The sequence below is a fragment of the Apostichopus japonicus genome, chromosome 9 (genome assembly GCF_037975245.1).
Source record: "Apostichopus japonicus isolate 1M-3 chromosome 9, ASM3797524v1, whole genome shotgun sequence".
Classification (NCBI taxonomy): domain Eukaryota; kingdom Metazoa; phylum Echinodermata; class Holothuroidea; order Aspidochirotida; family Stichopodidae; genus Apostichopus; species Apostichopus japonicus.
In genome coordinates this window covers 1,313,053-1,329,528 of record NC_092569.1, presented here as the reverse complement: position 1 = coordinate 1,329,528, position 16,476 = coordinate 1,313,053, and the positions used below count along the sequence as shown (strand labels likewise).

The 16,476-nt window shown below is 37.5% G+C and overlaps 2 protein-coding genes across 2 annotated transcripts in view; one reads left to right on the top strand and one right to left on the bottom strand.

The window, feature by feature from the left end:
* The window catches only part of LOC139974445 (ornithine decarboxylase-like), a 77,634-nt gene extending 65,365 nt beyond the window's left edge, over nt 1-12,269 (top strand). Inside the window, exons 11-13 of the mRNA XM_071981609.1 lie at nt 464-551; nt 1,762-9,828; nt 9,860-12,269. Coding sequence (XP_071837710.1) covers nt 464-551; nt 1,762-1,906 — 233 coding nt within the window. The 3' untranslated portion in view covers nt 1,907-9,828; nt 9,860-12,269. The remainder of the gene's footprint in view (nt 1-463; nt 552-1,761; nt 9,829-9,859) is intronic.
* On the bottom strand, nt 11,404-16,055 carry LOC139974446 (fibrinogen alpha chain-like). Its single transcript, XM_071981611.1, has 3 exons — nt 15,888-16,055; nt 13,218-13,257; nt 11,404-12,282 (listed from the first exon to the last, which is right to left on the bottom strand). Exons 1-3 carry the CDS (start codon nt 15,936-15,938, stop codon nt 12,041-12,043), a joined length of 333 nt encoding a protein of 110 aa, XP_071837712.1. The 5' UTR covers nt 15,939-16,055; the 3' UTR covers nt 11,404-12,040.
* Between the last annotated feature and the right edge of the window lie 421 nt (nt 16,056-16,476).

Below are 16,476 nucleotides of genomic sequence, written 5' to 3'. Positions count from 1 at the left end.
ATACTCGCTAGGTGTCCGCAAATATTCCAAGGAGAAGGTGAGTGTACGCTCAATGGTATATTTGATACCCGCTAGGTGTCCGCAAATATTCCAAGGAGGAGGAAGAGAGTCTACTCTCGATGCTAACATGTCAATGATATATGATACCCGCTAGGTGTCAGCAAATATTCTAAGGAGAAGGTGAGTGTTCCCTCAAAGGTATATTTGATACCCGCTAGGTGTACTAAAATATTCCAAGGAGGAGGAAGAGAGTCTACTCTAGATGCCAACATGTCAAATACCCGCTAGGTGTCCGAAAATGTTCCCAGGAGAAGGTGAGTGTACCCTCTATGGTATATTTGATACCCGCAAGGTGTTTCCAAATGTTCCAAGGAGGATGAAGAGAGTCTTCTGTCAATGTTATCAAGTCAATAAATATTTGAGATTGAAGACTAATGCCAGAGTATCCTTGTTTACCTTTTAGATATGGGAGCATACACTATCAGTGCCGGGTCAGAGTTCAACGGCTTCAAGAAACCCCATTGCTTTTATGTCTGCCCGACATCCCTGAGGTAAGAATGTTCACCTGTAATCGCTTGAATTTTCGGAAGGTGGTTTGGTCCGCGCCTGTTGATTTAATAGAATACATTGATTTCAGTCTGAATATATCATGTCAATGACGTTTGGTTTAGACCCTCCCAACTTTTATCATCCATTCTTGAAAATGACAGCTTTAATTTTATCAAGGTAAAGTAAATTATCGCAGGGACTGATTTAACATCGCATCTCAAAATGTGATGGGAAAATTACTTATTGTAATAATATACAAAAATTTATAATGGTTTTTGATTCCTTGCCGAAGGCTGAAGGAAACTACACGATGGTGATAGTGTGTGAGTGTATGTTGTTTGTGTGTGTATGTGAGGCCTTGGCTTGTAAATACGATATCACTTGAACCAAAAGTTGTCTCAACTTAACACTTTGTATGTAAGTAGCACTTGGTAAGTACATGATCCCATTCCTTTTTTTCATGGAGGTGAAAGATCATTTGAGGTCACCAGAGGTCAAAAGCCTGAAAACCTTGTAATCATGATACTCAAGAAGTAGAAGTTGCTTGAACTTTAAACTTGGTATTTTGGTAGCCCTTGGTGAGCAGATGATCCCTATTGTTTTTCATAGAGGTCAAAGGTCCTTTAAGGTCAATTGCAGGTTACAGTCTGATTATGCAGAAGTGGAGTTTGTTTGACCTTCGACCCTCTTTGCATAGGTACGCATTTATCAATTCTGCAAGACTTGCCATTTCTGCTCAGCAATTCAGATTGATAGATAGTCTTGTATCTAAAGTTTCTTTTCATATTTGCAAAGAAGAACTAAGTCATTTGATTTGCACACATAAACAAGATTATTTAATGGCAAAGTTTTCATCACTCACGACCTAGTGAGTGATGGCATTGATATCAGCGTCAACACTTGTCTAACATTGTACCTTGAAAATACGAAAAGAAATACGAGAGATTAAAACGTATCAGATCTACAAAGACATCACAGATGCACAAAATGACAGATTATAGACATGACATTTTATACCAGGATATCTCCAGAATGGAGCGAGAATATTCTCAGCTGTTTTGTGGGGAGTTGTTCTTCCCATAGATTGCTGTTGTATAAGCCAAATATGATGGTTGAGGTTTTTAATCCCCTGTGTATCCCCTGAACACCTCATGAATGATGTTCAGTGTCAAGTTTTTCGTCTATTTTCTATAATTTCTCTTTTCCCTCCAGATATAGAATCGGTAACACCAAGTCAGGCAAGATGACTGCTGCCATCCTTTCTCCTCTAAGCGCAACCCAAGGGTGCCGTGAACCACATGTCCGAGCCATCATAGATAAACAGAATTACCCTGAGACCCTTGTTGAAAATTTCTGACAATTACTGTGGTTTTTACCCAAATTTAATGTAAAGTATAAGAATTCGCCTATGATGTTAAAAAGTGTTAAAAGTCTTTTAAAAGAAATGTGGTTTCTAGATGCTGCATGCACCTTTTCCTTTCCATTTTCTTTCTCATTTTTTCTCTCATTATGATCTGCTTTTTTTTCTAACTTTTTCCCCAACTTTTCCTAAAAGGAGAAAGAAAAAAAAAAAAGAAAAAAAAAGAAAGAACAGCCCAACCCTACCAAACATTTAATTATTTAGAAAAGATTACTAGGATCTTATAAAACTATTTTTATTCTTCTTCTTTTGTTGCTAATAATATATGTTGTAAGTGTTAATTGCACTAATTAGAGCCACAAATGAGAGCATCAGAGTTCGCTCTTAGATTTATTGTGAATTAAATACAAAACTAAGTTGCCTATACTTGCAATAGTTCATCCTCGACCAAAAGAAAAAAAAGGTCACCTGTGATGATGTGTACATTTAATCTCCGCCCATTTATCGTTTCATCAAATTTTACGACTTTCACTAGGGACAAGTAAATTAAGATTATTTTTCTTTTATATTTCTTAAAGGGGACACAAGTCCCATCCATCACTTCAAGCACAAAACAGTGATGCTTGGAAAAATAGTTCCATGCCGACGCACATTTAATGGCAAAACGTCCAGATATCTAGCTTTGGTGTTCCTTCATATTCCAAGGAATGTTGTATTCTTGCACAAGCTGAAAAATAAAAGTATAGGGCTTGAATCTTTGAAATTGTTGTCCAAATTGTTGGGTTATTAATCCTTGATGGGGCCAGCTGTTTACCAGACTTGATGCTGGAATTGGAAGTTATTGGAATTAGCATCTACTGCTAGTGACTAAATTAAGGTCAATGTTTATATTGACCCATTCTAACAAACAAAACTAGCTGTTAAGCTAGGATTTGGGGACACTTTAAAGTATGTTTTCTCTGTGTCAGATATTCAAAACCTTTTGTTTCGATCTTAAGAATTACCAAGTACCATAGGTTTCATCAACATGTTCGTTTATATAAGTTAATTGTTAGAAGACATAAGGCATTAGCATTCATGCTGCATTTTGTTGTTATACCTCTACCAAAATCCTCTGGTAGAAAACATCTCTTGCCCGGAACGTTAGAAAGAAAATTCAGTTTTCTTCTTTTGGGGATTTTTTCATTCACGTTTCTATCTGTTATATTTACAAAGTATTTATCATTTGGGCAGATGAAGGGATGACCATAGTGATCCACTCAGTTGGGAAAATTGTTTCTTGTCATATAAACAATGCTTTCATATCAAAGCACTCCCTATTTCCATTAGGTAAAGTTCAGAATTGTTCTTAGTATTTCCATGGTTTAGAAGTCAGTACAGTATAGACTGGTATTAGCGTAAGGAAATTGTTCCAACTGGCCTAATGACCACAAATTAGACAAATTCTGATCAGAAATGATGTGAAGTCCAAATATTGAATATGCAAATTTTGCTTATGAATATTTAAACTTTACTTATGAATATATACATATCAGTTAAGAATTGCATCTCCCAGAGATATCGAGAACAAATTTTTTGATATATTGATGAGAAATTTGTATTTTGGGAAAAATGTGCATCTCAAATAATTTGGTGATATCCTCAAAACTATATCTCAGCAATATTGTCTTTTGTATGTTTTTGTTTTTGGCCCTTTTTAAAGGAGTTTTAGAGACTTGAGCATGAAAATGAATTACAGGAGGTAGTTTTAGATAGATATTGATTCAGCCAATCATATAAAAATAAAATGGAAATTGGTTGATAACAAGAGCTCAAAACATTAAAACTTGTAAACAACATATAAGATGTGAAATAATATACAAGTTTTGGTAACTTGAACAAGCAATCCTTAAAAAGCATTGTCTAAATTTAAAACCTTTTTTGTATGTGAGGTGGTCTGTTGCAATTTAGAGAAATATAGCGCTGGGAAACATAGAAGCTATTCAAAAATGAAACAAATATGGAAAAATTAATAAATTATCAAAATCCCTGTATGTCGTGAGCATGCTGATTGTTCTACCTCAAGCATTCACCCTCTTCCACAAATGGCATACCTACAATGGCCAAATTCTTTGCATGGTCGTTGTGCTTCATCTTGCATCATCGGAGCCCTACTTTTCTTTTCTTATTTTTTCATAAAAACAACTGTAAAGTGTGCCAGTACATGTTTATACCAGTAAAGGGCCATAGTTGTGTGATGTGATGTAATTTGGCTTGAACATTTCTCCATGTCTTCATAGCCTACTATATTTATTTGGTTTGAACAATTCTTCATGTCTTCATAACCTACTATTTTTTTTTATTCCTCGCTAATGTCAGGATTTAAAATGTATGACCATCTACATTTCTCTAGCTTTGCAGTTTGGATGTTGGTCAATATTTTGTACCTCTCAAAGTCAGGTTTGGCAAGGTTTTGAATAATAATGATTAATTTCATACTTTAGGTCAAAGATACTGGCATCAAGCATGTTTCAAACTATTGTTCTTTTGAACGAACTGCAAACTGTCTAACAATTAAGTTAGGTTGGTGTGAAAATATGAGCATTAAATGTGAAAAGATGTATTCGTCCTCTGCAGTGACATGTCTATTACCGAGGTTTATAGCATCTTGCCAAATCAAATATGGCCGGAATCAGATTTTTTGTAAGGGGACAGTGTTGAGGGTGATGATTCAAATGAGTAACAAAGATGGCTGGAGGAGGGAGGTTGGGTTGGGGGTCAGTTATGTTGTGTAACCTTAAGATGTGTTCTTGCCTACTGTTCCCTTTCCCAAAACAATAATACCTTTGTTTCTTTTTATGTTTTGTTAGAGGGAACAGAGAGGGACTCGGGGGGGGGGGTGCAGGGTAGCTTTAAGTTTGCAGCTGAATTATCTTATTGACATGATCCCAACTACATTTAACTGGCTGCCTTGCTCAGGTTTTGACTGGATCTGGTCTTAACGTGTCCTAACGTGAAACATGATGTTTGAAATGGACCTCATCATGCAATTTGTGTTTGTTTTTTCCCCCCTCTCCTTTGTAACCTAAGTCACTAATGCTATAGATATGACAGACAATGCCAGTGATAGCAATTTAGTATCTCTTTTTCATCTCATGGCCGGTTCTTCTCTGTTACAATAGAGTAATCATTATTGCCATGTGTGCTAACTAGTCAGCTGTTGTATGGTATTCAACTGTAGTACATCAAAAAATTATATAAACAATTTTATAGTACTAAATCGCTAATTAATCAAAAGAGATTACTAAACTAATTGTGAGAAAATATGTAGATAAAAATATATATGACAAACGTTTGTTTGGTCCATGTAATAAATATACGTGGAATTTTTTTATCCTCAACAGATCTACTAAGTTTTGACCCAAGTTAGCGAGTTTTGCTATAATTTATCATTGGTGCGTTATATTCTATAACAGTGAACAGATAGTGGAGTGAAATTTGACTGAAAAATTGGCTTACAAACAGGCCCTGCAAAATGCTTTCAGGTATTTGGTGAGATTCCTATCTGAGTACAAGGAGAAATTTATTTTCCTTATTATGTTTTTCCTTCTTAATGTTTCTATATTCTATATTTGTCAGTAGATATATAAGACCAAAAAATGTATTTCACTTTTTAAGCATTACAGCCTATTTCCTTTTCACTTTTTTTCTCCTTGTCACATTGAAGCCTTATTTCATTTTAATGTTACCTTTTTTTTTTGGGGGGGGGGGGGGGTTCATATGCAAGAGCATTTTTGTCTTATCCATTATGCATTTATTTGTTTGAAGAAGATCAAATTAATGTTAGATTACTTCAATTTTGCTGCATTTTCTTCTCTGAACACTAAAGTACCCCAATTTATTCTGCTTTAGATGTAAAGATCCTCAAAGCAAGGTTTTTTTTTTTTTTTTTTTTCAAATCAAATTTGGGGATATAAATCAAAGGATAGAATTATAAGTTACACGTTACAAGTCCTACATGTATATATTTGGTCATGATGTGACCATTGGTATAAATGTGTGCATTGTCCCTCGTATAAGGGTACCAGGTAATATTGTGCTATAAGTGTCATTTCAATCTGTGGATCCACCCTTACCCCTCCTAGCCCTTGCCCTATTGGCCCTTCTACCTTACCCCTTCCCTTTCTGTAGAAATTACTATATATATGTGTATATGTTTAAGAAACAAAGTTCCTCGCTTCAAGCATTTCCCTGTCAGTTTGATAGAAGGGCCAAAAGGGGTTGAGTGGGTCACTTACCTATATCCCCCTCCCCCCACCCCCCCCCCCCCCCCCCCCCCGGTCAGCGGTAACAGATTCTTCCATCTGATATTACCCCTGGATGACATCCTGGAGTACTCCTTGATGAGTAAAATACCTCCAGTAAAAGTAAACATTTTAGAACCCTTTCGAGCAATGTTCAGGTTGCTAAAGAGTTTGTCGTTAATAATGATCTATGCTGTGATGTGACGTGACCTCATAGAATGTGTACATAATTTCAACCATTAGAACTGATAATATTTATGAGATTTCAAGTAGTTCACATGATTTTGATGTTTCAGTTTTAAGGTGCAGTTAGAAATGCTGCTTTGAGGTCTTCTCTGTAAATACTCAAGTGCTGCTTTTCTTTTCATTTTTCTGCACACAGTCACAATCTTAAATGCATATATTTCTCCTTGGTTTGGTTTGTTTAATTCTTTTCAAATACAGCAATATCTGTTATGAAAAATGATTGGTTACGAATCAGCTGGAAAATGATTGGTTGGGGAGGGGGGGCAGGGAGCGATTTTTTTTTCCCAGCGCGGTAAAGGCATAGATTAGCATACCTCGCTTCTCATTGGCTGGGGTCCGTATACATACGATTCATTACAATATCAACTAGCAGCTGCTGCACTGAATCGCTCATCACATACCACATTTCTCAAGGCCACTTTGCTACACTCTAAAACGAAAACAGTCTAGCAGCAGAATGTACAATGGTACGCGTTTGAGTAGAGTTAATTTATTTGTCGGTATGTTATGCCACGGGTGTAGAGGGTCTGTGGTTATGTATCGCGCAACTCTGTTGCTGTAAATTTAAAGAAGTTAAATCAAACCGAAACAGTTTGAAGATGATACAAAAAATCACCATATAAACGTAAGACAAATTCTGTGTTCAATAACTATAATCCACAGTGGCAGTGGTACTACTAACATGCATGACTAAATACTAGTCCTATATCTTTCGTATAATATATTATCTGAAAACCGTGCCAAAGGGTCATGGGGGGGAGGATGCATATGTTGTGTAGAGGGTACACTCTCTGGGCATTAGGTACATGGTTTCATATGTAAGGATGAGTCACAATTCACTTGTACATTCAAACTAGTTTTTTTTTTTGAGGGGGAGGGGGGGGGGCGGACTTGGCATAAGCCAGTTGTTGACTCAAGGGTATAGGGTGTAGTTGTGGTTGTGAGGTAATAATGCACGAAGAGGGTTTGGATGAATACTTTATAGAAAAAAAGAAGGAAAGTAGACATTAATGAAAGGATTGAAAAACCAGATGATTTGGATGGTAAGCCAATGGAAAGGTTGGATTATAGTTGCATGGGTGGTGTAATGTCCACTTATTGTTGATTTGGATGGTAAACCAATGGAAAGGTTGGATTATAGTTGCATGGGTGGTGTAATGTCCACTTATTGTTGATTTGGATGGTAAACCAGTGGAAAGGTTGGATTATAGTTGCATGGGTGGTGCAATGTCCACTTATTGTTGATTTGGATGGTAAACCAATGGATAGGTTGGATTATAGTTGCATGGGTGGTGTAATGTCCACTTATTGTTGATTTGGATGGTAAACCAATGGAAAGGTTGGATTATAGTTGCATGGGTGGTGCAATGTCCACTTATTGTTGATTTGGATGGTAAACCAATGGAAAGGTTGGATTATAGTTGCATGGGTGGTGTAATGTCCACTTATTGTTGATTTGGATGGTAAACCAGTGGAAAGGTTGGATTATAGTTGCATGGGTGGTGTAATGTCCACTTATTGTTGATTTGGATGGTAAACCAATGGAAAGGTTGGATTATAGTTGCATGGGTGGTGCAATGTCCACTTATTGTTGATTTGGATGGTAAACCAATGGAAAGGTTGGATTATAGTTGCATGGGTGGTGTAATGTCCACTTATTGTTGATTTGGATGGTAAACCAGTGGAAAGGTTGGATTATAGTTGCATGGGTGGTGCAATGTTCACTTATTGTTGATTTGGATGGTAAACCAGTGGAAAGGTTGGATTATAGTTGCATGGGTGGTGAAATGTCCACTTATTGTTTTCTGTTCTGCATTGAATTATTCTTTCTCCTGTTTTTTGTTTTTGATGGTTTATATACAATGATTGAATGTTTCTTGTAAGTCTTGGACTAGGAATTACAATATAGTAAAAAGAAATGGAAAAAAAAAAGTGAACAAATGTTTTGTTAGATTTTAGTAATCTTTTTAGTGGCTGTGATGGGGGAGGGGGGGGGGGGGAGGGGGGGGGGGAGGGAGGCGGTGCAGGGTGTTCATTTCTTAACTTAAATATAAATGATCTTCACAGCAGCTTTGCCTAAGTAATTTGTGTAATGCTTGGAAAGAAGGCTTGGTATATAGTGCAATCTATCACCCAATTTATCTGATTCTTATATTCAGAGATTGGTGTAGGCCCGGTTCATTAATTTTGTAAGATAATGTTGTCAGTCTAGACCAGGGAGTCTCTATTACTTTCCTACCTGGGCCAAAGCGAAACATTGGATGAAACAAAGGCCCAGAGCTAGAGAGGAGAGAATCACCCTTCCCCCCCCCCCCCCACCACACACCATTCTATTACCACATTAAATGCAATATACAAGTCATACAGTTTATAAACAATTGTATTACACAGTTGGAGATTTCTTTGTGCCAACAACCCCCCCGACCCCCCCCCCCTCCGTTGAGATACAGAAGAATGAATGTTGGTCAAATATAGTTAATTTATTCGGTCTGAATTTACAGCATCTTGTATTGGTTTAGAGTCGGCCCTAACATATGATGAGAATCAATAGAGAGAGTGATAGTTGGAGTGAATTAAATGCAGCCTTATATTATCAATGGTAATGATTATTCAGTCTTCCTATATTAATAGTAAGGGATTTTCAATGGAATGTTATCATACCATTGTCATGTATCTTACGTAGGTTTGGTCGTACAAGGATCTCAGAAGCGACACGTATCCTGTTTGTTTTAAAGAGCTAATTGTTTCTCATTACGTGTAATATCAACATCACAGTGTGCAATGCCAAGACAACATTGATACAAGCTGTGCAAAGATAGTAGTGGTTTGGGCAATGACATATACTTAAATAACAGGCAAGCATTATATAGATAGTAGGATCAGTTGTACAGATTCATATATGTATGGTATTAATGGCAATAAGTGGGCTTGAAAACTACAAACATATAGAGGTGGGTTTATTATAGGGCGGAGTGTATAGCCTAGTGGTTAACGCCGGCGTCTCCCAGTCATGAGATCCCCGGTTCGATTCCCCGCCGACAGCAATGTGTGTCGTCTGGCAAGGGTGTTGTTCAATAACAACTTCCCGACATGGACGTTAAATGGATGTGTGCCGAGAGATTGGCTTCGGTCAGCTTGCGAGTCTATAAGCCTGCATGGCTTCTTTCGCGAGTTCCTGCTTGCGGGAAGATCACATATACATACATACATACATACATACATACATACATACATACATACATTATATCCCACCCTTTTGTACCACACCTCCCTAATCTGTACTTTCATATGTTTGAAGGAATGGTTAGAAAAAGTAAGTTTTAAAGCAAACTTGGATTATTTGATGAGAGATTTAGTAGCGGGAGGGTTGGGTAGTGTTCAGTAGGGGAGGTAGGGTGGGGGTAGTGTTCAGTAGGGGGAGGGAGGGTGGGGTAGTGTTCAATGAACAGTAGGGGTATATCTAAGTTGGTGCTGACAAGTGTAAGGTATGAGTAAAATATTGATGGGAGTCGATCATTGAGTTAACTTTGTAAGTTGTCCGTAGTTTGTTCAACTATTCTGATGCTGTTTTTCTGAGATCAATGTAATTGAAAAAAAAAAATTGCACCATAGCATGAAGCTTGATAGAAACTATTCTGTTCTTATTCTTGTCTTATTTGTCAATTGACGGAAAGTAGCAGGAAGTTGGAGATGGATATTTTTGCTTGGGGGTGGGGGAGGTTGGGGGAGAGGGCAGGGGATTAGTCTGCAAAGCCATTGCCCATTGTCCCTCATATAAGACCCCCCAACCTTCCCCATCCTTCATGGTAGTTCCTATTGCCTATCTTCAAACTTAGCCCCATTCTTCTTGTCTTTATTTTCATCACATATGATGGCATGGAGGAAGAGAATTTGGGGGAGAGGTGAGGGAAGTCCAGCACTTTGCTAAAGGAAAGAGACATCGTGCACACGGTTTCCCTAATATATGCCATTCACTACAGGACTACTGTAGCACGTGCTCAGATGCAAGAGAAAGCAAAAATCAGTTCCTCACTGCTAGATGATCCTGCTTCTCGTCAACCCCCCCTCCCCGCCACTTCCCCACTCTTCACCCTTACCCTATGTAACCTCTTTCTGATATTGCCACTAAGTGAGGAGTAAATAAGATCCAATAAGTAAGTTGTTCGGAGTATAACTTATCTTTATTTCTCAAAGCTAATTTTGAATTGCGTTTACAGTTAACAGCTATGGTCTGAAAAAGAAAGGTAAGCCTACAGGACTACCAGTATACATTAGACCAGTTGATCACGGGGAGTGGAAAGCTATGTTTTGGTTTTCTGAAATTTTTAAACAGTTTAGCGGAACTTGAATCGCGGGCGTTTCTCTTCATTTTCCATGATAATATATTTGTGTAGTACTTGAGAGGAATTTGTAAACTTCGATGGTGCATGTGAAGACTTGGGTGTGTAATAAATTAATTGCAATTCAAATCAGCTTGCATTTTGCATTTAAAACGTTTAGATCGTCATAACTGACATGTTAATGGCAGAAACTAGTCAAACGGTTTTACTTCTTCAAACAAATTTTTCTCAAAACTCCACACCAAAGTTTATTTTCTTAGTTAGTATAGGCATCTATTTACCAATCTATTCACTGCTAATACAGTGTCTTTGTATATTAAACAATTTTTAATGCCATAAGTATTCTGATATATTTAATTAAAATATTAATTAAAGGCCTAGTATTTTCAAGCAAATTATATTGTGGCATAAATTTGTGTCCAATAGAATAGTTCATACCACAGGTACACAATATATCAACAATCTACATTTCTTATTTTCGTGGTCGGGATAAATCGACTTTGGCAAGTCCAAAGCTTTTTTCAGAGGCCTGCTTAATTTGGCAAATTAGTTAGTGGGCTTTTAGTCTCTTGAACAGTGAAAGAAAGAACAGAAACACTTTAAAATAAAATAACGTCTATGGATGTATGTGATTGTTATTTTAATTCAATAACCATGATACTGTTTCAACGGGAAGGTGTACACTATATCATGATGTAGGTCTATGTGATCTGACCATCTTAATAACCTTATGGACTGGACGCTAGAAATGAAAAGTAAAAGGAAAGTAAAGTCGTGTGCGATCGTAAATTGTGAACGATTAGTAACGATAAATCGCCTTGGCAACCGGTTTTCGGGCAAGTTTAGAATTGAACGTAGTAAACTACATGCAATATGGTGACATACAATACACTTTACATTGGCTATATAGACTAATCGAGCAAGTCGATGGATGAGATAGGTTGAAGAAATGATTGAATTATCTCTCTAAATCTATACTCGTTAAAATCAGCTTTGGGAAGTTTATTATTTAACGTAATTAAACTGCAAGCTATAAATACATGCACACGTGCTACGACTTACATTTATAAGCTGTCTGGGATATAGACTTTTAATTGTTTTTTTATCAGAAAAGTTCAGTGATAAGGTATAGTTCAACGGTGTAGAAAATCGCTGTTAACATATAACCTATTCGTTTAGTCGACTTTGGCAAGTTTAAAAATCGAAGCAGCAACCTGCAGGCAATAACTTTGTACAATCTTCCTTCTCTTTGATTGGGGAGTTTATTCCATTGGTCTAATTTTCATTTCCATCTTGACAATCTTGTTAGCGTCCAGAGGTACTCCATACCAGACACCTGCTCTGCCGCTCGCCTCGAAATCGCCATGTAGGTTCAGCTTCGCGCAATCGTCTGCGAACCACCAGGCGCCGCCGTATGTATTGGCACAGTCGTTTGCATCGCTGTTTCTGTCGAATGTGCGGAATGGTTTTCCGATCAAGTCTCTCATGACATCAGCTTTATCCGCTTGTAAAAGAACAAAAAATAAAGGATTTCGTAAATGAAAAGGTAAGATTTGCAAAAAATGAGAAAAAAAATGGTATATAATGAAACAATATTGTCTAGATCACCAACCAACTGAACAAAAGACCGCTTTAGGGAGAACGATTTTTGTTCGTGGACCTAAGAACAGAGGGATGTTTACCCGGTTTTGTTTCTTATTTTTAGGGAAGTAGGAAGGGGGTGGGGCAGCCTCCCTCGGTTTTGAAGAAACCAGCTGACAAGTACATTAAAACAATGCTATTAGTAAAACTATATATATATATATATATATATATATATTAATCAAACAACAACACAATAAGGGAAAATCCTGCATCTAAGATATCTTACCTCACATTTATCAAATTTAAGCAAATTCTTTCTAGTCTATATGAATGGCTGATATAAAAAATAGAAACCTATAGGTAACAGTCATAAACTCGCAAAGGATGACACAGAACTGCACCCCTTCGGCTCACCCCTCCCCTCGTAAAAGCTCGGTGCCTCTCGTGGTGCTAACTCCCTTGTACCACAGGGAGGGTAAGGGAAGAGGCGAGAAGAGGAGGGTAGCAAGGGGAGAAGGGGAAAATGGGATGGAAAGTGAGGAAACAAGAGTGAGGGGAAACAGAACATGGGAGCAGGGGAGGGGAGAACGAGAGAGAGAGTGCGAAGGGCGCAAACCTTTCCCTCACTTTCCGGAAATAACATCTGTGCAAAGTTCTTTGTTTTAGTCGATGGAATGAAAGAGGGCCCGGGGAAGGGGGCTAGGGATTAGGGAGAGGAAGGCCGGCGGGGGAGGGGTGGGGATTAGGAAGAGGAGAGGGCCGGGGGACTGAGGAAGGGTAGAGGGCAGGGGGACTGAGGAAGGGTAGGGAAATTAGAGGGATATATTGTCAATCTTGAATAATCAAAGGGCTTACCAGGGCTATTAGTTTGTGCTGTCGCTATGTTGACGACCAACTGTAAACGTAAAATGAAAGATGGATTGAAGTGACGATAATGATACAGTATTACGTTTGCAATTCATGCGTGTCTATCACAAGAAACAAAAACAACTCTCCTTATCCGGAACAGTCGAAGGGTATTTAGATATCAAATCGTTTCATAACCGATTTGTGAGAGAATACGACGCTTTGGAACAATGCCATAGCCTACCTATTGTTCAGTTGTTAATGAGGGTTAGTCTGACATTTAGGTTTGGTAAAGCCTAATAAACTGTCTAACGTTAAGATGAACGTGCCAATGTTTCCTGGTATGATCCTTTATTTTTAGCGTATCATTGATGGGGTTATATAGCCACAAAGGTCATCAAAAACACACACACTTCACAAAACGCACACACACACACACACATGTTTGTATTACATTCAGACCGAGGACCCCATTGTATTTTCCATTGTTCAAATCCACGTACCCTAACCTTAGCAATCAAGGGCGTAGGAACCGGGGGGCTGGGGGGCGCCAGCCCCCCCCAGTGAAAAATGTGGAGGGGCGGAAGTATCATTCCGCCCCCCCCCCCGCTTCGCAAGTCAGAAAACCCCTTTTTCATTTCCAAATGAGAAAAAAAATCTCATTTGGAGCACCAAATTGCATCTAAGGCCTGGTGAAAATACAAAATTAAGTTTACAAAATGGAGTGGGTGTTGAAGTGTGCTATATTGCACCAAATTGCATCTGAGGCTACCTGGAAATGCAAAAAATTCCAAAGGGGAGGGGGACACCCCTCCCCTTAGACCCCTCCCCCAGGCCGGCCATCAGTTTTCAGCCCCCCCCCCCACTCAAAAGTACCTTCCTACGCCACTGTTAACAATACCCCTTACAATAGAATTCTTCCGAGGACGTGGTGATTCTTTAGAAATCACAACCGAGGACCTGGAATTCTTTTGTTCAAGTCCTCGGTCAGAATACAAAACAAACGCACACACGCACACAAGATGAAAACAAAGTTATGGTCACAATTTTGAGACAAATAAGACGAAAAAAGCCTTAATTGTATCAACATTTCAATGAAAATTGTCTTATTCAGTTTATACGACCACAGAGTACTTTTAAATGCAAAGATTGTGATTATTTTCAAGATTATGATAATGAGACACATTCAAAACTGTAAATGAATAAAATAGTGAAAGTGTGTTGGGAATTTATGAAACTTTGTGACCCATTTAAGCAGTTGTTTTGTGTCACTATTTATAGCCCTTTGTACAATAATATGCAGAAAGAGAGGAATTAAGAAGAGCTGTTTTACCAAGTGTGACTAGAATTGCCTTAAAGATTATTACGCTTGACCACAGTCATTCTTTATCGCGGTGTAGTATTGAATTATACATGTTGTTCGCAAATAATTGAAATCAAGTTTACCAAATTTAACATATGTCAAATTGGTTCGCAATTGACCATACTAAGACATTCTTCATCTTTTGTACTCGAACAATGCTAATCAGAGACATTATTGAACAATGCTTATTCGATACATTAATGAAAAATGGTAATTAGAGATATGAATAAACAATGCTAATTAGAGACATTAATCAACAATGCTAATTTGAGACATTAAAAAAGAATGATAACTATAGATACATTAATAAACGGTGCTAATTAGAGACCTTAATGAACAATGCTAATTTGAGGCATTAATGAACAATGATAATAAGAGACATAAATAAACGGTGCAAATTAGAGACATTAATGAAGGATGTAAATCGACCTATAGACCATATTGACTCTTGACCTTTTAATGATGGACACTCATATTTGCTCAGAATCTCGTCGAGCTCAATTTGATGGACTGTTCGTGACCGCTATTTTTAGCATAGTTTTACTCATTTCTGTTTTTCGAGTTAGAATAACTGAAATTCGATTTTATATTAATTTCAGCCTATACTTCGATATATATTTTGTGTGCCGATTTCCCCTACTGAGTTGAAATTAGGTGAAATTTATTCGAATTTGATTTTAGATTTATCTTAAATTTGTTGATCTTCTTGAACATTTGAATAAATACTATTTGAATATGTTTGTGGTCTTACTGCCACTATGTCTGTTTAAAAGTTTTAAATCGTCTCTTGTATGGTAAAAACACAAAATATTTCAGGGGCGAATCCAAGATGTTAAAAACCTGGATTCGTTGAAGCGGACTCCCATATATATGGAGATCTGTTTGTACTTTTAGACTGACGTTACCTGGTGCATGCTGGGGCATATTTAGGCGATAAACTATGTCTGTAATTAGGTCTATACGCAAGGTTGTGATAATCATTACTCTGATATTATAAGGCAATCAGTTTACTCTGCAGAGAAATTACAATCTTTGTTACGGAAAAACTTAAGGTTTAATAAAATTTCTCATGACTTTATTCAAAAGAAGCGAAAAAGAGTATTTTCACTTCAATCGCTATAAGAAGATTAAGTTTTAGAAGAAGTCTTCTTCGTAAAAACATAATAGATTTTCACAAGTCTCAACAAGTCCCAACAGATCCACTGGACCTACTCAAAGAGTGAGTGTTCTTTCTTTCAAATTAAGAATATTAGATCACAAAAGTAGGTCCTTCTTGCAGAGCTATCTAGGCATAAAATGATCGAAATGATACTTACAAGCATGGCCATAACCGACATAAGTATCTGGTTTACTGTGGTTTGCTTCATGATGCTGCGTTGTGTGTGACTTTCCTGTTTCCAAGATGTTTGGACTGGCTAGATGATCGTCTCTCTTCTCAGTGCAAATGAGGAAATGGATGAGTAGTGACTGTAAGGTACAACACTTAATCCACACAACACGTAAGCCTATCCCATAGGCTGCTACCTGCGACACGTGTAAACCAACAACTTAACCTTAATAATTATACGGCAGCCTATGTGAGGAATATTAATTCGTTATCGTCGGGACGAAAAAACAACAATTATAAAATGGTGATAATTCAAAGAATGAAAGAAAAAATTGGATGTGTAGTGACTTAATTTGATTTATAAAGTTGATTTATAAAGTTTTCTGGATATATACAGGATTGGAATATGAAATGTTCTATTTGATTTGAAATGATAAGAATCCAAAAAAGGAAACATAATTTGAACATGGAATGTATGAGCATCGGTACGAAAAACAATTGCATCATCTAAACGTAACTGATATTGTTTTTACAACTAAGTGAACGGAAATCTGTGACGAGGAGGGCTTCCTGATTCA